General features: G+C 37.8%; 1 protein-coding gene across 3 annotated transcripts in view; it reads right to left on the bottom strand.

Annotated features, from left to right (window-relative positions):
• CDYL (chromodomain Y-like) overlaps positions 1-21,787 on the bottom strand; it is a 160,524-nt gene that overhangs the window by 8,212 nt on the left and 130,525 nt on the right. For 2 of the 3 annotated variants that reach the window (XM_019542788.1, XM_019542804.1), the window contains 4 exons: positions 16,719-16,763; positions 5,368-5,624; positions 4,505-4,677; positions 360-570 (listed from right to left, as the gene is read on the bottom strand). In XM_019542788.1, the coding sequence (XP_019398333.1) occupies positions 360-570; positions 4,505-4,677; positions 5,368-5,624; positions 16,719-16,763 (686 nt within the window). The remainder of the gene's footprint in view (positions 1-359; positions 571-4,504; positions 4,678-5,367; positions 5,625-16,718; positions 16,764-21,787) is intronic. The other variant, XM_019542796.1, reaches the window with a different exon arrangement.

Genomic DNA, 21,787 nt, shown 5'->3' with positions numbered 1-21,787 from the left:
ACTCCAATACGTTTGTACTTGATTTAAACATGATGCCTTTTGGAGAGCTGCGGGGAGTACAGATGAGACCAATTTTTGGTATGCCCTTTGAAAGGCTGCTGCATAAACTCCCCCATGTGATAACCTAGGTATGGAAAGGGGTATGAGAATATGAGAAATCCACATACCCTCTTACTCCTTTTCCGCACACATGTAGGCCTAATTACAATCTACCCTTTGGAATGGAAAAGGCTAGGAATGCAACTATTTCTTAGGAATAGCTTTATGAAACACATCTAGTCCATATAACACTGTAAGTTGATAGGATCAAACACCAAATAATTAAAAAAATTTTAAAAATCCCCATGCAAGCTACTTACAGAAGCCAAGCCCATTATCCTAGGGAATGTGAGGGATGAACATCCATCCGGACTCTGTCCGAAAGTAGTGTATGGTGTCTGAAACCAAGCCTTCTCATTAGCCCAAACCACATCACAGAGAGGCAGTATGGATGCTCCAAGTCCAATGGCTGGGCCATTTACTGCTACAATAATGGGTTTCTTAAACTGGATAAAAGTATTCACAAAATTCCTGAAGAAAAAAAAAAAGCATTTCATGACTACTTATATATTGGCAGCAAAATGCATTAGCATCTCAGAGCTTAGTCACAAAATTTCTGCAACAGCTACCTGCAAGCAACATTTCAGGGACCTGACTTCCTCTTCCAGCCTCTGCAGAACCCAGTCATTGGACAATAGCAAAGCTCTCCTACTGCCCAACCTGGTCTGAACTGGGGGTGCATGTGTAACAAGTGAGCAACTGCCGATCAAATTAGCAGGTCATCATTAGCAGTAAGCTCAGAGAGGGATCCCCAATTTTAGGGAGAGGGAAAGGGGAAGTTTTTTGGGGAAACAAGTGGATAAAAAACCCCACAAATAGCACCATTCCCATTACCTAACATCACAGATCTCTTAAACTTTTCCCCTTCCTCTTCTCCCTTATGCCCATCAATCCTCTACAAGCACCATATTCTGTGTACCTTAACAACCACCTCATTCCCCTTCCTTCTTAGTCACCCAAACCAACAGTTTACTGCAGCGCTGAATTGTATGAAGTAATGTATGGAGGTGTACATGACTCTGCTTTTACAGATGGGAACTACCTTCAAGCAACTGTTACACAGAAATGTTAAAATTCCTGGAACCTAATTTAGACCTGGAACATCCTCTTATTACCACAAACACAGGAAAAGAGAAGTAGATGTTTCTATGTTTGTTTCAACTATGCAATTTGTGACATCTCAAGACAATAAAGCATCAGGCTGTTGTATGCAGTGTGGTGAATGAAAAGTATCATACAATCTTAAGTCAGTAACTGAACAGCCTCCTTTTAGTTTGGATGAAGACATATTTCATTATCATGCCATGAATCTTCTGCCTCTAAGAGGCCTAATGATATTTTTAAACAATTTGAATTACTAAAATAAAAAAAGTTTGCCCTTTCCTGAAGAAACTAGCTGTGGAAATATAAAAAGAGATACCCCAGAAAAAGGTATATTGGCTTTTGCACATCACAACCACCACTTAAGACAGACAGGCTTCTAGCTGACTTGAACAGATTAAGAGAAAAGTTTTCTGCATGAATAACTACCTCCCTTTGGTCAACCTTACCAATAACCCACTCAGACTTAGGATGATAGCTTGCTCTCTCCAGGAAAATCCAGCTTTGGCCATAAAAATTCAGTAGAAAACACACCTAAAACCTGAATTAAAGTTCTCTCGTTTTACTGTTTCGCAGCTCTGCAAATACTGATTAAAAAAATCAGGCTTACAGAAAAGCATACATTAAACTACTGATAGAGTAGCATTACAAAGAACCTCTCTGTGCATGTCATATCTAAGGACAATGACTGGAAGAAGATTATGTAGACAACTGACACACTTTCTGTGCAAAAAGACTTTGTCATCATGTCTATGAGTTAATTTAATTTGTAGACCTGATAGGCTTTAAAGGTTAGGAGAAATTCTCTTGCAGGAACCTAACCTTGGTAACTGCTGCTCTGTGGTTCTGATGCTATTTTTAGGGTAACTGGTTTCAAAAAGGGAAGCTGGAGTCTGAAAACAGAAATGGTTCTTCAGAACCAAAACTAGTTGAATGGATAGGCAACTTCTCTGACCTTACTTTCAAAGGCATTCTTCAAGTCAAGAGAAAAGAGAGGAAGCCAATATGAAAAGCCCTGTTCTGGAACAGAAAACAAGCTACCTCCATTTCTAGCGTTTGCCAGCACAGTGATTTACACAAGCAAAGTACACTGCTCCTAACTAGTCTAACAGTTCAGCAGGCCTTTAGTTTGCCTTTGGCAGAATTATTAAAAAAACTGGTACCAACTTCTTTGAGAAAAAAACTGGTACCAGATCTTGTTTGAGATCTGTTTAGGTTTTAGGTCTATGATTCCAGAACAGAAGTAGTAGATTTTATATGCGACTTGTAAGTATGGTAGAAAGCAGACTGCCCAATTAATCTCAATGGACATTCTCATTCCATTTCTACCAGAAGAAATGCACAAATGTTCCTTTTCTTTTTCATGGTTTCCTTCAAATGAAGATAAAAGGATCCAAAAAAAATAAGAATTTGGCTCAAAGTAATAATGCTTCATCAGTACACTGCAGATGCTGGAAAATAAAGTACAGCTTTGATGTAATTGGGTTACAGTTGGTACCAGAATTAAAGTACTTTATGAAGACTTAATTTCTCAGGACCACCACCATTTTCATTTCTACCCCTTTCATCCCAACCACTCAAAATTAACATTATATTAAAGTTCTTTATTTCAACCCAAAATCTTAGTGCAGTAGGTCATACCCACCCCCAACAAAGGAAAAATACAGAAAGCCTGAATGAGTACATTAATAGATTCTGGAAGCTGACTAAGCTAAACCAAAAGCAGTACCACTTTTATTCTGCAGTGAGAATCTCCCCCATGAGCAGGTGGCTATAAATGCTTTAAATTCATATTGTACTTTAGTCCAAAGTAACCGTGCCACATTAATAAACCATAGTAGCCCTATATTTCTCTCTCAAGGAGACAGGTGGGGTTTTGTTAAGTACTTTTTGCATTGAAATGGTGATGTTCTTATCTTCAGGCCTGTCAAAATCAATACATCTTTTCCAACTCTCTTCGCTGAATTGTTGAGGGTTCTATCTTTGCTCCTCCAATTAAAGCAATATGTTCATCAGTTTTTCACCCAAATATTCAGCAGGTCAATACCACATGCACATGTGCTACAGCACTCCTAGGCGCTGCTTGTCAGGGATAGAAGAATATGGGAAAGGTAATGGAGGGTTAAGTTAAAACTGTAAGAGCTTTAAACTGGCAGAAATATACAAGAACCTTGCATATCCCTTGCTTATGTTCACATTAACATGGAATAATCAGGAACAGGAAAGATTTGCCTTGCTGAGCTATAGCTCTGTAGTATGGGTGTTTTAAAAATGGAGGCCTCTCATGGGGAAGAGTCATAGTAAACATGGTGAAGAGGCATACAATCAAGTTTTTAAAAGGTGACCAGATAAACAAAATCATTAATGAACTAATTATATAAATCATTCACTAGTAAAATTTAATTGTAACATAGGTAAATGAAATATGCAGGTAAAAATCTTCAGAGAGAGTTTTCTGTGTTGAAAGAGAAAAGTGTCTTCCAAAGGCTAAAAAAAAAACTAGGCCCCATAAGGCAGTCTCATATTAAACTGAGCAAACTCCAGAGTGCTTCCACCAAATAATCACATGCATAATCACCAATGATATAAAAACAATTTTTTCTTTAATTCAGAGAGCAAAAAATTAAATAACGGGGTGATTTCTACATACTGTCAGCGTATTTTGCTGCATGCAATGTTTAAGTAACCAAAAAGTAAAATTTACGGAAGCAATAATTCTGGAAATGTTATAAGACACAATATGCAAATAACTGACAGGAAATTTCTTTCTTCATAATACTTATTTTAATTTTTAAAAGACTACATTCATTCACTGAAACAGATTTTGGCAGCTATCATTAGGCCACTACTTAGAAAAAAAAAAAAGCTATCCACCTAAAAAGCTATCATTCTTTTTTATGAACCTTCTCTAGTTTACTCTTCAAGTGCACTTAAGTGTTGTGGCATATCAGATTAATCACTTTTTAAAAAAATTATGTTTTAACAGGACCCTCACACTTGAGGTATTTCTATTATGAACCCACCTTTATATTTTTATCATAAACAAAGATACAATTTTTCATATTCAGTTTTAATGCAGTAAGTAGCTATTTACATTCAGTAAACTTGAACAAAACTGGACAAATATTAAAAAAGTGCTGCGCACTGTGTCACATGACAAGTGAATGGTTGAAATCTGGTTGAGTTAAAGCCTATAAAGGAGAATATAGTTATATATTTTTTAATCAGAGGATAAGTTAAAAATAAGTTAGTTTAGACAATGAAAAACATTAACATGTAAATGACTAAAAGCAATTTTACGTACCGAATAGCTTCTGCCATCTTAGTGCTTTCCCTTTTTCTATCATCTGTTAAACGTCGTATAAAATAAATAAAATCAAGACCACAGCAGAAGACACTACCAACTGCACTGAACAGCACAAGTTTACTGTCATCTGCAGCTGCTGTACTCAGTGCACTTTGGACTTCCTTCATAACCTGAAAATCAGCAGGAATTAAATTCGTCAGAATCTTTTTATTACGTTATTTAAAAGTAACACACTCCTCTTCCTTTTTGACAGATCTGAGTGAACTGTTACATTCCTGCACATTTCCCTAGGAACTGGGAAATTTGCAAATTCTGCTGCAGGTCATGTTCTGAATACATTTAAATTTTTCATTGTCCAAAGATAAAAGAGTTAAATAATATACCTTAAACACAATTTTGATCAGCACAATTGCATAAGCTAAAATAAAGCAATCATTAGGAGATCTAGTAGGTTTTGTCTCCATGTATAGCATTCATTCAGCATTTCTATAATTTGAACAGCAGGTGGCATATGCAACCAGTTCAGAAAAAGAACTTTAATTTAGTATGAAGTTTGTTCTTCATATTGCACTTAAAACCACCAAACTATATTATGAAAGAAAATCTAAATATTCAGCCAAATAAACAATATTCAGCCAAATTCAGTTTTTAAGAGGCAAGAAACTAGTATATATCCCAGTGGAAACTACTACAAATACACTAATGCTGGCACTTCTAGAATTCAGTGAACCACCAGTAGGTTTTTAATTTTTTTTTTTTTTTAAATCAGAACTTAATATTACTTTAGCAATAGATGTTAAATATATATATTCAAAGCCCAACCCTCTACAGCCTCTAAAAAAAGTAACAAACACACTAACCTCTGGATTTAGCGAATTGTTCTCAGATGATTTTGTTGATAGCAAAATGTGTGTGAATCCATCTTGTTTCCTGACAACAATGTCTCTGTACCGGTAAGCACTTTCTGTTTGTCTCACACTGAAGCGTAGCCTCTTATCAAAAGGCTGGTCTCTCCTATCATCAATAAATCTTCGTTTGCTGGCTGTCACTCCTGTTACAGATGTCTGGAGGTTGGTGGTACCATTGGCTGCTAATGCTTCCATAAAAGTGGATGTACCTGTAAAAGAGTTTGAAATAGAATTCCATTAAGTCCTGTTTGCTTAATTCAGTACCTGGGAAATCCCTATTGCCTTGAAACCGTGTCAGTCAAAGCATACTATGAAAACACACAAGAAAACAAGAACCTTTTTTTCTCTGCCACTTCTCTGGATGTCACTAGAGCACTAAAAAATGTACAGCTGTGCAAGAAAACCACAACTGAATACAAAATGTAAAGAGTATGAAGGCACCTAAATAGTGAATTTTACAGCCATTAGAGCATTTAAAATGGAGAAATGAGCCAATCATCCTTATCTGATAATTCCTAAGGGATATAGATTCTTCTTGAGAGTTTTGCTAGTATCACAATTAACACATATTTAAGAATATAGAGAAATTATATAAGGAAGCACTAGCTAAAGCAATTTGCTTCCCCTTTTCTCTGCAAGTGGACCACCATCTTCAAAGCCAAAAAACAAAGGAGAAAGTGAAAGTTTTTGTTTCTCCTGACAAAAATGACTACTTCAATATAATTAAACAGAACAGCTGGCTTAATAAGGCCAAATAAGGAATGGTAATCTTTAAAAGAATGTAGAAATTGAGGAACATAAAACATGTTCTTAGTGAAAGAGAGACACCTAAACAACCGCTGCCATCAAACTGATGCATGTAATGCTTGGCTTTTCTGATCTTGCTCAAAGTGATTCAAACTTGTGAAATTTGAGGGGATGCAAGTGAATAGATCCACACCATATGCTGCAAAAGGTATCAGGTTCTTCTACATTCCATTTTAGAAATTGCATGATGAATAATTAGCCTTTGTAGGAGATGGAAGGGAAGTTAGGAGAGATTCCCATGTCAAATAAATCAAGGGATGTTTTTCAGCAGATAATTTTGTTTGCATATTGCACATCTGAAATCTCAAAGCTGAAACTTTAGGGACAGGAACACTGGAAAGGTATACCACAAGTTAGCATAACAATCTGAAAGCTTTTTGGTATTTTCTTGTTTAAACTATGATAAGAACCTGTATGTCAAAATATTTAAAAACTATGTCCCAGTTCCCACAAAAGTACCCACAGGATCCATAATTACACAAATTATAGTCTCAACAGGAATAGCTAAAAAGAACCTATAGACAAGTTAATAATAAAAACTCAGTGGAGGATTTTATTTAATCCCTGAAATTTCCTTTGGACTAATTCACTGTATCTGAAGTAGCAGTTTCCCATTGGGTTTCTTACATTTCTCTTTCAGATCCTTTGAAAATAAATGGAGAACACTTATGAAAACTGCAAATAAAAATCCCTTCAACTAAAAAATTCAAAAGATGATTAAGTTTGTAAACTGCCTATCAAAAGTGCTATTCAAATAAAACATTGTATTTTAATGTCTTGCCTTCCCCATTAGCAATCTATACACCTCTCCTAGTAACACTTTGTGCAGAAGATAAAGAGAATTCAAGATTTTTTCCCTAACTGTTCTAAGGGATGATACTGAAAAAATGAATTCCATTTGTGGACTAGTCTTACAAGAGAGTAATAAAGTGATGTGGAAAATATATATTTTATACTGTTTCACAACACACACATTTGTTCCACTGTTTTCTACAGTTTATCACATTTTTGTTTCAACAGAAAAAAAGTGTGAAATCACTTGTAGATTCAGCTTCTTCCCCATCTTTTAAAACACCCTATGGTGATCACAGTTCTACAGACATTTCAGTGGTGAAGTTGTAAGAACAAATTTTTATCCCATTTTCATTAGGAATTCAAATGAAGTGGCATGAGTATGTGCAATGCCTGTCTTCAATATGAAGAGGAAATCAATGCAGGATAAATCAGTACAACTCAAATGACTTCTACTTTCTAAATCTCAATATAAAGTTTGACTGAACTTGTCCTACCAATGGTTAAACACATAAAAATCCAAAGAAGATGACAGAATTAGAAAAAACAAAAGATTTATTTTCCCATCAAAAATAGCTTTTGACATTCAAGAGGTAACATCTTTTTAAAAAAATCTTTAGCAATGTAGACTGACTAGTGTCAGAATAAGATAAAAGATACGAATGTCAAACAGCAATTCCTATGCTTAATAACAATAGACATTAGCAAGTTATACATATTTCACAGTCCTGGATGATAACTAAGGTTTAAAATCACAAAACACAGAGAACTGGGCCACTGTACTTAAATAGAAAGGGATCCATGTTTTAACAGTTCTCTATTTTTAATCTTTTAAAAAAAACCCCACTCTCAGAATTATAATGGACTAGGACAACAAACTCTCCGGCTTCAGGAAAAACTGTATTTTTTCACAATTGCTGTTCAGCAGAAAATTGCCATCATTGATTAAAAATACTGGTTCAGGATCTATTTAAGACTTGTTGGTTATAGATCACCACCACAATGTCCACTTGGATTTTCTGCATCTTGAGACGGAAAGTAGTTTTTCTCTTGGTTTTTGACCCTGGAACTGAAAAAATGGATTACAGAAATTCTGGGTAAGGCCATATTTCATTCTAAGTAAAAACAGGCAAACAGTAGTCCAGTTACACCGGAGTCCTGAAGTGGCATTAGCCATCTGCTGTAGCAAATAGGTATAAAGGAATTAAGCATGTAAACCACAGAAAAATCTTTGAATTATATTTACAAAATTAAGGTAAGATTTTTTGAGGTCATTTAGTTTCAGGTTGCTGCATATCATAGCAGTACTTTAAACAATTTATAAGGAAGTTATATGATAACAGACAGAAAGCTTTTGTTATTTCAGTCCTTCACTGGATACACTATTAGTTCATGATCTTATACAAAAGGGCTGGGATGGAGAGGAGACTTGAAAAAACTCCATTTCCCAAGTCCCTTATTAATTAGTGAAGAATTAATTAAAAAATTTAACCCTTACAGATAAAGATAATCTTCTGAACACAAGTCAAGCATTAACCAATGCAGTGTAGGATCTTCCCAATGACAGATCTAGACTGCTGTGACCCTTCTGTTCAAAGTCCTGCCATATGAATGCAGAGTGAAAATAAAACCATTTATTCTGTTTTGTAGCTGCTATTCAGAACCCTGCAACCCAATAAGTTACTATTTCTGTGCAATAGTTGCTGCTTGTTATAAAAGCTACGAGCAGCAGTTAAGGCAAGCACTGGTATAATTCAAGAAGAAGGAGATCACAAAATACAGAAGTTAGAAAGAAGCGTAAGTAGCAGAAAGCAGCCACAATGTCTTCTCTATTTCTTATTCCCATTGTACCGCAACCAGCAAGCTCTGAAACAGCACAAGGAAGGAAACTCCTTTTGTACTTCTAGGAGTGAGCAACTGAAACATCAGATGCCTGCTGGCAGAGAGTGCTATAAAAAACCCACACACAGTTTATCCAAATCCCAGTATCTTTTTCTCCCATAGCAGCTACTGGGCCTTGCTAATAGAGCCCCTCCCCCCAAAGTCCTGATTACATGCGAATACAACACACGTACATAAAGATGCAATAACAATACAATGAAGAACTAAATGACCCAACTTTTTACATGGTAATTTTCAGTATATGCATACATCCGTAAGCAGGTATTTCCAAAGCTTCACTCCTAAAGGGCCATTTCTGAGAGGCAGTCCTGTGTGGGGTCAAAAGGGTCTGTGTGTTGCATTTGGCCTGCGGGCCACATTTTGTGAATCCCTGTACCAGAGAAATGAAGGGCGTGATTTTCAAAGGTACAAACAGATGCGAGATTGCAGAAAAATCCACTGACTTTCAATGGAAATTAGGAATCCAACTTCCCTGTGCATCTCTCCTCAAACTGAAGGGAACGGAAATGATCCTTGCCCCCCAACTCTGCCCAGAGTGCCAAAGGGGCTCCATATGTCTCTAGCTGCAGTAGGAGTCATGGGAGGGAATGATGCTCAGGTGAAAGCCTGCCATTTGAAAATTAAACACTTGTGGGCTGTGCCAGTTGGACAGTCCTGATCTAGGCCAATGTATATTAGCAACTCATAACCTTATCAGAAACAACCAATTAAAACTTTTCCTGTTTTGTCTTGAGTAACGATATTTACATTTCAATTTTTGAAGTGTTTTCCCTATATAGAACAGCATGGTGCAAATACAGAAGTAATATTTTGCAAAACAAAACTGGCAAGTGTTGTACGTGAGTATTGTCTTTATACACTGTTTCCCTTTTCCTGCTTATTCTATGAAGATGGAATGATCTTTAGGATTGAACGCTTTCTTCCTGTCTTTTTGTAAAGTATTTGAGCCTACAGGGCTCCAGTCTTAAGAGATGGTACAGTAATGCTAATGTCAACTACTTTCAAGTATTTTTTTTCACTTGTTAACCCTTCTTGAAGTTACTGTGCATACTTGCACAGATTCTTGATGCTGACTTCACAAAGCACTCTGTCCATATCCTGTCTGCACCAAGAAAGCGATACTTTGTGTATCCTCCATTTTGTCTTAAAAGAAAGTCCCAACTATTGTACTACTTGCATTTCAGGATTAAACTAAGTTGATAGTTTTCCTTTTATATTATTAAAAAGAAATGTGTGTATGTACAAATAAAGAGATATTTACACAACCTTTTATTATATATATTTGATAAAAAATAGTTTTGCTCTGTTCTGGAATAACAATCAGATACAATTTGCAGGTTTGTACTATGCCTCTATAGTTCCTGCATACAAATACTGATCTGGTGCACAAAACAGCCATGCTACCAGCAATCTTGTCAAGGAACTCATGTTAAACTATAAAGCTGCAAACAAGGAAAAGAAAGATGCCCATCTGCTCTCTGGCTCCTTCAAATTATTCAAAACTGAATATTGTGCTACACTGTCAATATACACTCAGGATAAATTTTGGGATAAAATGTTAAGATGCATGTGCAGAAATTGAATTTATCCAAATGAAGCTGCCCATTTCTTAATTTTTGAAATACATTTTGGTTCAAATGGGAAAACCCTAAACATTCCTTACTGCACACATGCTATTGGAACAAATTTCTATGGAAACATTTGTAAAAAATGACAACCATATGGTATTATAACACAATCAATCTCACACTGGTCAGATGATTTAAATTGGCCTCCTCCAACTTCAATTTCTGTGGGCCTTGACAGCTCCCATCTCTCTGCCCCTCCCTCTTTGGGGAGGAAGTGATGTTGGGACAGTGAGATACCGGTAGACAAGAATACCTGTCCACACATTACATTTGGCATGGAAAGCCTTCCCAGAACAAAGAAATTATTGCTTTAACAGGAACAATTTTTTGTTCCAGATCTGCCATTTTTTCTTCATTTTTTAGTGTGACATTGGGCCATTTTTTAGCGTGACAAACGTGTGGTTGCAGGTAGTTCTTCCTACCAAAATGATGAATAAAACAGCCCTATAGAATAATTTTCCTCAAGACATGTTAAAGTATGCACAACAGATTTTTATTCTGTTCCATCCAATTTACATTCCCATGGCATATAAAATCATATAAAATTTGGGTTGGAAGGGACCTCAGGAAGTCACCCAGTCCAACCCCCTGCTCAAACCAAGACCATCACTAACCAAATCTTCCCTGCCAAGGCTTTGTCAAGCCAGGCCTCAAAAACCTCCAAGGATGAAGATTCCACAACCTCTCTAGGTAACTTGTTCCAGTTCTTTACCACACTTCCAGTGAGAAAAGTTTTTCCTAAAATCCAACCAAAATGTCCAACCTAAACAACCCTAAACTGCAACTTGAGACCACAGCTCCTTGTTTTATCAGCTGTCACCACTGAGAACAGTTTAGCTCCATCCTCCTTGGAACCCCCCTTCAGGTAGTTGAAGGCTGCTGTCAAATTCCCTCAGTCTTTTCTGCAGACTAAACAAGCCCCATTCTCTCAGCCTCTCCTCAGAAGTCATGTGCCCCAGCCCCATAATCATTTTTGTTGCCCTCTGCTGGAGTCCCTCTAACTTGTCCACATCCTTTCTGTAGTGTGGGGACCAAAACTGCACACAGTACTCCAGATGTGGCCTCACCAGAGTAGATTAGAGCAGAATAATTACTTCCTCAATCTGCTGGCAACACTCCTGCTTAATGCAGCCCAGCACGCTGTTAGCCTTTTTGGCAACAAGGGCACACTGTTCATTCGTATCCATTTTATTGTCCACTACAACCCCCAGGTCCTTTTCTGCTGACAGCAGTGTCTGGAGTAGTGCATCTGGAGTAGCACTACAGGTTTTCCTCACTTTATGTGGGTTCTGTATGTAGGAATTTGCTCTTATGTGATGACCTTTTCTATATGAAAAATTTGTTATATGTGAGGTAAATTTCACTCTTATGCAATTGGTGTGGTGGAAGCTTGAAGACAGCTGCTTTGTGCAGTGCATTGTGGGAGTGACGCACACCAAAATATAGTCTCCTGTGTGGATCTGTGCTCCTCACTCATCGCCTGTGACATGGGTTTCTGTAGTTATGATAATACCCTGTGCTTGTGTATACTGTCTGCTGTTGGTGAGTACCAAAATTGTCTGGGAAAAGTGGCAGAAATGGGTCTGGGGGTCAGTACAGTCAAGGTCTTGGAACATATCCCTATTTGTTACATTGTAAAGTAGGTTCCCTTTATGCAAATTTGAGTTATGCACTGTTTTCCAGGAATGCATGTGCAGCATAAAGCGAGCAAAACCTGTATTCCACACCAAAATGCAGTGTTACAAGTGAAACTAGCAAAAGTGAAACTAGCTTCTCTCCCTGGTATGATATCACAGTATTAGGAGCATATCTACAACTTGCAATGATACAGTTTAAGGATGGCGGTACAATTGGCTGTCTTCAATTTTGTAAGCCGTAGGCCAGTGGTGCTCAACCGTTTGGCCCCGTAGGCCAGATGAGTGACGTGGTGCCCACCTGTGAGCCAGGCCAGCCCCCCAGCCTTGTGTGCTGGGTTTGGGTCCTAGGGACCTGGCACCATCCCCTCCTGTCCCCTAGCTGCCAGGATTGGGACCTGGGGGCCCAGCCCTATACCCTCCTGCTCACTATGCACTGGAATCAGGCCTCATAGTCCTGACACCACCCCTGCCCAGCCTGGCATGCTGGGATCAAGTGCCACACCCAGTTCTCAGGATCCCTTATTGTAGGTTTGCATGATGTACTTGATGCTTTATGTCAAGGATGTGGCATGGATAATGTATTCTGTCTCTCTCTCTTTACCAGAAAGGAAGTTAATCAGAATTTCTCTGACCCCCACACGTTGTTTCTTACTGCATACACCTTATGCTGATTTTTCTCTCCTAAATTTAAATGCATTTACCTCAGTCTGGGCATTTTAAATTACATAGGTGGAAACAATAAAGTGAAAGTTACATACTTGTTATATTTGTCTTATCTACAGTATTTTGGATTGATCCTTTTTAAAATTATGCTGAATTATACTCATAGAGATAGAAGGGCTAATTTTATTAATGAAGTTAGGTAACATGCTTAAAGACAAATCTCTGATTGATTTTGCTAACTCAGAAGTAGACATTTGCACTGTTATGCACAAGCTAGTGATATTTCTACAAACTAATTAAAATATTCAAACTACCATGCAGTGTTAACTTTTAATCAATGCCAGTAAGTAACACTGGAAGGTTTTTGCCTTCCTTTTTTGGGGTGTTAAATTAATTTCTGAGTGGGTTTTTTGGGTAAACCATACCAAACAACAGCCGAAACAACAAACTTAAATAAACTGCCAAAATACTACTTAATATAAAACATAATTAGTGTTCTAGTATTTTAGATTTTTATTCAAGATGACTGCAAACTTGCTTTTGTGGCGTGGCTAGCAATACAGAAATCTCACCCCAGTTTCAGAAGTATATACTTTGGTGCATATTTAAGTTATTTATAAACATTTCCAACATTTTTGTAAAACTCATATCTGGGTAAAGGAACCAAAGTCATCATTAAAGGAGTTCTTAAAGCACCTCAAGCACCACAGAAGGCCTATCAGGAATTGCTGTTCAAAGAGGAGGGGAGGCAGGGCGCAAGGAGTATCCCAGAAGTGAAATCCCTCACCTCCACCCTCTGCAGAACCTGGTCCTATGTCAAGGACTTCTGTTCCATACCTATGTGAGTAGCACCTATACTAAGAAGATGTATTAGGTAAATGGCAGTTATATTTTCTGTTTTTTGAATGCGGCTGAGTAGCTGGAAATAAGCAGGCACAACCAGCACCATGTTACTAGCCATTTCTCAGCAGAACCCCACTAAGTGCTCCACAAAGAACAGACTTGGAACTTCTGAATTACACATCTGTAGATTTTTAAAATCCAGTTTTTGATGCTACAACTTCGAAATATGCAACTATCTGGCCCTTGGAGATCTGAATAGTAAATTATTCTAAACACACATCAACTAGCAGTACATATACTATATACCTTAAGAGTATGTAAACCTGCACTATCTGTATCCATGAGATTGTTAGGGACATATTAACAAACCAGAACTTTTGTTTCAGGGGTAAAATACTATAAAAATTGAGGCCGAGTGATTTGGCAGCTGGGTCTCAATGAATGCCAGCTCATGTGGCAATATATCTAGAGCTGAAAAGCAAGCCAAAATGAGTTTAAGTGAAGAACTAATGCTATGATATAATGCTTGGTACATGCCACAATTTAAATCGTCCATATACTTTCCCAAACATTAGTAAAGTAACTCACTGATCACATCACTTGGGATAGAGCATACCCACTGAACTTCCTCTCGCCAAAATTTCTCCATGTTGTTCCTTCAGGGGAGAGTAGGAGTTGATCTCCGCTCATAACTCCCAGAACCTGAGCTGTCTGCATGGATGCCCTCAGCTTCTGCAGCAACCCTGGCCCTTAGTCAAGCCAGCTCCTTTGGAACCAAGTGGCCAGAGCTTTGTGTGACTGCCCGCTGCCCAGAACCACATCCAAAGCAGTGCCCATGTGTTTATGTGGGAGCTACAGAAAAGTATATGTGAGAGTATGTGCGCACGCATGTATGTGCGTTTTGTAAGTTCCTAATTGGTATTCAGCAGTAAAGATGCCAAAGTGGAGAAAGGCACATGGTTCAGATATTGCAGTAATGGTTAAAATCCTTTTTTCACAGAAATGAGGGTAAAAATATGCAGGGAGATCTAGGGGCAATGATTTTACAGACACGGGACAAAAATGATTGATATGATTAGATTTTACTATGTTAACACATGATCCTCCACTTCCCCCTGCCCTACCACCTCAGGGAATATGCAGTGTAGATATATGCTGCTGGTGACTTCCCTGAGCCCAAAGAACGAGGCAGTATCCAAGCCAGGACAAGAAATCTGTCTTCTAATCCAACACCCTAGTCTACTTCTCAAGCAACTGCTGATTTTGTAGACTGCTGGACTCTTTTCCAACTACTGTATGTATCTAAATTAAAGATGTACCAACTGGCAATAACAGCTAAAGAAAAGCAGAAGAAATGATAAAGCAATTACCAAATGCTAAAGGCAAACAAGCAGGTTTTGCACCGTGGGCAAACCCTGTGGGAGAGTGGTGGGGAAGAGGGAGCTTCCAAGAGCCAGGGGACAGAGTGTGTGGGTACAGGGGTCTTACCCATGCTGTGAACTCCAAAAGGGTTCTCAGCTCCCACCGCCAAGTGCTCTGCTAGCCCTTGCTCCTGCAGCAGTAACAGCACAGTGTCCATGCACTGGCTGCTGCTATAAGAGCAACCCTGTGGAGGTGCTCTTGCTGCTGGGTCACAGACTCTGTAGGGGTGGGAAGGTGGTTCTGGCACCTGGGACTGGTGTCCCTCTCGCCTACCCCTAGTTACATCACTGCCTAAAACCCCTAGCATTTTAAAGGAATAACTGATATTAAGCAATAATAATGTACAAATATGAAACTTTTGTGTCTGACCAGTTCAGATTACTAATAAAGAACGTTACCTTGCGGAGATACATGTTCATTGTTAAAAAATTAGGAAACTACAAATGGCAGAGGAAAAACAGGAGTTAGAGCAAATTCCATAAAGAATGAGACAAATGAAACAGGTTAAGCACCCATGGTGATGGGTATTAAAAATTCAAGACAGTTTTTATATATAGTGTCTAAATCTTTAGTACAGACAGGGTCAACCCTGACACTTTGTACATCACCGTGCAAAGCAGGGTGGACAGCAGTCCAAAATGGGTTCTGTAACTTTTGCTGGTAGCATTTTTAGGTGGAGAAAAAGATGGTAGGATAAGGTTAATATGATGCTTTGAAGGGGGAAGTAGGAACAATTTTTCTAGCAGGAAGTGAAAATAATGCAACTATCATTTTGAAATTGGTGAGAATTTTGGCAGCTGAAACGCAAGTAAGTTTCGACAAGTTTGTTGCTGGAAGGCAATGGAGACTCGGGGTTCTAAACCTAATCATTTAAAATGGAAAGGGATTTAACAGCTTTGTTGGGAGTTTCATAAATGCATGCTGGGATTATCAATAACTCACACAGCAGGACTTACAAAGATATGTAGGCCTTGCGTAGCTGCACATTCAGTATGTGTCTATAAGGCTACTTCTTGTTCTGGGAAAGAATTAATGGAGAGCAAGCCAAGGCACCAAAAGACTGAAAGAATGAAGCGTAAAAGTGAGACATTGGAATTACTATTTTATAATGTAAAAGATGTATAGGCATAGTTAACAAGATTTTGAGTGTATGTATATTTGTCAGCCTGATTTTCATTTAGAAACAGTTTCAAAATGTGGTACAGATGAGACAGAGATGATGGATGAATTAAATGACTGCTTCTTGAAACTTGTCAGGGACCCACCTGTCCAGATCAGATTCCAACTACTGAACAGAGAAGAATAAATAAATTAGAAACAGAACAGAGTCAAGTGGCCACAATATGATTAAATGTGATGTGGAAATCAAATTTATTACTATTATGGAAAAGCTGCAGAATTTTAAATAATGGTGCATGTGAAAGGATATTACACAAAATGTTTTTAGACAAATATCAGGTACCCCTGGTAGGGGGATGAAAAAGCCAGACTAAATTTAGATGATAATTAAAATAGTTTCTTCAGAAGTGAGATGTAGCTTCAATAAATTCCACATTCTTAAACAGGACAATAAGGAACTGAGGGGAAAAATAGAATATGCTATACTTACAAGAAAATAGGAAGTAAAGAACACTGGGAAGAATACAGGGAGATGCTAAAACAGATAAAGAAGGGTATTAGAAATGCAAAGTAAAACTTTGAAATTTACATAGTAACAGATGCTAAACACAAATTATTTTTCTAAGTGATACAAAATAGGAGATAATGTAGGAAGATTAAGACTGACAACAGGAGAATGAAATGGAATATAAAGTTACATATGCAAATAAAACAATGGACTGGTAAAAACAAAAAAAACCCAACCCTGACATGCTGTAAGAAACTAAATATAAATATACTGTGGACAATTTATGAAGACAACAAATGACAAGCTAAAAAGGCAAAATTTCTGATGTACAGCATGATTAGAAGCATACAAACATGTCATCCTGAATGGAAAAATTGGCAATCGCTGGTATATATAAAGTAATTGAGATTCTCTCCACAAACAAGCTTGCAGAGTGTTTTGAATAATGAAATTCTGATTATAATAATTTCAGCAAGAGTTGAGAAAGTGCCCTAAAAAACTCTGCAGTTTATTTCTGGTTTCAGGACTGCTTTCACAAAATTATAGTTAAAAAGAAGTTCTGCTAAGATTAAAACCTACTGTATCCAAAAAAAGCCATCAAGAACGACACCCAAGAGACCCATCTTGGATTCAGTAGAGGACTGTCATCCTTTACAGCAGTTCATTCACTATTTGTCATATGCTTTACCAATACTTTTGTACATTTACACCACTATATGCATTATATCCGTTTTCTCTCCTATATCTTCAACCTTAAATGCATACTCCAGTTTTTGTTTTTTAATACTTTTTAGAAAGCTTCTCCTGTTTTGGTCTGTATAGAAATCTGAAGTCCTATGGTTAGAAACCTTTCTCTGTTTCAATGACAATGTTTCCATAACTTAACATATATTCTCGAGTTTAGCACTGATGTTCATAATCTTGCTGACAAGTGGCAGATAACTAAGGAACAAAATTTGGCCAACATGTGAAGATGTGTTACAACAGGTCTGACTTCAGTAGGCAGTACCCAGTGATCCACATTTAGACTGAGGATGGTATATGCAACATAACTAGATTTTGCACGAATCTATGCAAAGTAAGATCTGTATCTGCTCCGTTTTTCCAGTGAACTGCTTCCTTGCCCTTATCCATAGCATTTGGTAGATTTTCCCTTATAAGCAATGGCAGTGAAACGGTAGCATAAAAAGTGGGACTATTCAACCTGAAAGAACAGGTCTATTGCTTTGGTTTGTTAGCTTCCCAACATTTTGTTTCAGTAGTTTTGCTCCCAATCCTAATATGTTTTGAGCAAATATTGCCTTTGTGTACATACCAGCCTGCATATAAAAGAAGTACCTGGAAAGCAAGACTGAATTGTCATGGTGGTGTTCTGGGTCTCAGGAAGAATCAAAGGAACATGCAACAGACTTGAAGGCTCTTCTGTATATGAGGTCTTCAAAACCCTGGGTTTAGTCTTGTAGTTCTATAGTATACTTGACCTAAAATAGCCCACAACTGGAAGTCTGGGGGAGAAAAGGGTTTAACTGCTGCTAAAATAACTATTTAAATCTTTACTCTAATTTTCTTTACTTTGGTGGCTTTTGATAACTTTGAGAAACTTAAGGAACTGAATGAATGCAGTGTCTACAAAGATGTTTTTATTTAATTACATAAAATTATCAAGGGATTAAATAGTTTTTACTTCTGCACAATTAAATGAAAATTAAACATACAACTCCAATTGAGAAAGATAAAGGTAATGAGGAAAGATAGTCCTACAATACAGATTATTAAATACATGCTTAATAAAGGACTTTACTCAAGTATGTAAAATCCCTCATCATGGACAACTCTAATTCAAATTATCATCTTTAACCCAGTACTGATGATGGAATAAGATTAATTCAAGTGGTTATCAAACAGTAAATCTGAATCACTGATGTTCAAAAAATGCTCATTGTTCAAGGCTTCAAAGGTAAACACAAAGCCCTTATTAAAAACAAAACAATAATCTGAAAGCAATAAACTGCTAGGGGAGAGAAGACTGTAAAATTAAATAGTAGGTGAGGAGGAAGATGGATGAAATAGCAATATTATCCTAGTTATAGGTTCTAAAAAATGTGAAAAATAGGTTTTGTAAATAAGCATAAAACACCTACAGTCAAAAGAGATAAAATAATGCTACACAATAACATAATCCATCACAGAATTTATGAAGTGATGCATGACCATTATAAGTTTGGTAATATTTTCTTTTATTTGGCAGCTGGTGCCCCAGGAAACACTGCATCAGAACTCTGCATTCAAGGAAGTGGTGCCATGCCACTCCGAAACTACCAAACAATCCTGCAGCAAACATTTTGCTTACTTTTCTTGGCAAATGCAAAGAGAATTTCATTTCAGTAAAAAGCAGTTTCGGCATTTCATTTTGTACAAGTTTGGACAATTTCTGTTCCAAAATACGTTTTTTGCTCAGTGGCACAAAGGACAAATTCAAATAAAGTACAAAAAACACTGTATTATCAAATTTAATTTTCCACTGCTCAGTTAAAATATTATTGAAATGTCTTTGAGATCCCTGTGTTCACTTCTATCAACAAAACAGAGGAAACAGAAATGAGGTTATACACTGTATTTTCTGTTATATAAGACACATAGTGTACAAGATGCATTTCCTCCCTCAAAAAGGACAATATTATGGAAAAAAGTTTAACATAAATATGATTGAATTTTAGTCAACTCATTACAAAGATTGCAATTACTTTTTATCACGTAGCTTTGGTATGTAATATGCATCTTAAATTTAGATCTCTCTCTTTTTTTTTTTTTTTTAAGGAAAAAAGGGGTTGCATCTTTTCACCAGAAAGTAGGCATCACTGACATGTCTGCCTTCTTTTTTTTTTTTTACAAGAAGGACTTCCCATAAAACAATACTGTCAAGGAAGAAAGGAAGGAAGGAAATCATGTGACTTCTTTTTCAGTATGGAAAATTTTTCCTAGTTAAACGAGATGACACATGGCTTTGTCATGGGGCCTAAACAAAGCAGCAGCAAACTAATGTATAGATTATGAATTACAATCTCAACCTGCTTTCCAAATTCACCTTTGTGATACCAGGGCAGGGTCCTGTGGCAGGGAGAGAGCTGGAAAAGTTGCTGGAATACAGTTGCTGAAAAGTTCCTTGAACTGTGTTAGAACACAGTTGCTTGGTTATCAGGCTGCCTTACAACGAAGTGATCTCAAGATATAGGCAAAATATGAGATAAATATTTTGGTCTAATGAAGACTGCAGCAGATGAGGACAACATTCATAGGCTGAAAGGCTTGATCTTCAGATCAACTTGAACAGCATTTAGTAAAGTGGGGATCAGAGGTACAGGAGCTTTATGCTACCTCTCCTATACTGATCTGAGCAGCTATAAGGTTGCTTTGTGTCGGGGTGGGCAATTATTTCAGCTGGAGGGCTGCTTAATGAGCTTTGTTGAGCTGTCAAGGGATGCAACAGGAGCCCTGTCCCTTGACAGGTGCCCCATTCCCTGGTCACCATCTTGGGTCCAGAAGTCCCCTAACCTTGACCCCTAACCACTGGAAGTCCCTCCTGTTACCCCCAGAAAGTACTCCTTTTGGGGGGGAGAGGTTGCCATCTTAGAACCCCAAACCCCGCCAAATCATATACTAGAAATCAAATATTTACTATAACATATTTTAACTTCATTTAAAAAAAATTTTTGTCCTGATTTATGTGCGTTTGCATAGTGTATACAGAAGTGATTGTATTATAGCTGAAAATAAAAGTCTTACTCCTGTATATTGTGTGTTGGGGGAGTATGTGAGGTGTGGTTGGGTGGGGGGTGAGTGGTATATATGTGGGTGTGTGTTTGTGGGGTTTGTGAGGGGGTGTGGCTGTGTGTGGGGGGTTGTAGGGTATGTTCAGGCTTGTGGGTATGTATCTGGGGGACAGTTGTGGAAAGGGGGTGAGCAGGATGTGTGTATGTGTGGGGTTTGTGGGGTGTGAGGGAGGGCTGGGGTATGTGGGGACCCCTCTACATATCCCCCATGGCACACAGCCCCCCACTGCTGGCAGCAGCAGCAGGTAGCAGGCCCTTGGGGTGTTCATGGTGTAATTTTAACAACTCTCTATTGCTGCGAGCCCCAGACATTCACTTGAGCACTGGAAAAGCGAAGAGACCTTTGAAATGTGGGGCTTCGGAAGACTTCTACACACACCGTACCCTGCACACAAAACATATGAATCTGTAAAACATCAAATCAGATGAAGTCAACAAATACAAATCCTTACTTGAAATCATAAGAAAGAGGCAGTGGTTTAAACATGTAACAAGGACTTGCAACCTTACGAACACAATCCTGCAGGGTGCTGTGGATGAATGAAGAGGAGGAGAAAGACCTAGTACTGCACATGAAAACTGTGAAAGCTTGGACAGTGTCTCTTGCAAAAAAATGCAAGACAATGTCTGGGTCAAGACTCAACTGTGGTAACAACACTGCCACAAGAAAATCAAACTCCACTAATGGCTTGCAATACATTAGGTGTCGAAACAGTGGTTGCAGTACCCTATACGAGACCCATGCTATAAAATAATAAGTGATGGTTAAAATTGTGAACAGAGACTCGAAACGCTCATTTATGTATATGTCTAAGAGAGCCAGTGAAGGCAAGGAAACTACATATGCATTTCAATTGACCTAGTAGCTAAAGAAAACAAAAGAATAAATATGTATTTCAAGAGAAGCCTGTAAAAGGTACGGGAAGGATGCCCGGTACTGACAAATGCATCCTACTCACATTTCTCAAAACAGGCGTCCAATGTCTAAGATGTTATAAATGTCTCAACCATTCAACGTATGTCTGGAGTTTGGTAAACAGACCATCACTTGCAAATTTGAAAAATTGTAAGTTTGTCCCACTGATAGACAAATACCCCAAAACAGGTCTAGTAACACCTCTGAGCATCCTGTTTGACCATTCAAAGCCCATCACCTGTAATTAACCTATAATTGTAGGGGCTACAGAGAAACACAAGTCTTCACACCGAGACAAATCTAAA

Source organism: Crocodylus porosus, unplaced genomic scaffold (genome assembly GCF_001723895.1).
Source record: "Crocodylus porosus isolate Cpor-Errol unplaced genomic scaffold, CroPor_comp1, whole genome shotgun sequence".
NCBI lineage: Eukaryota > Metazoa > Chordata > Crocodylia > Crocodylidae > Crocodylus > Crocodylus porosus.
The sequence above is the reverse complement of the archived record's forward strand: the minus strand, read 5'-3'. Positions and strand labels throughout refer to the sequence as shown.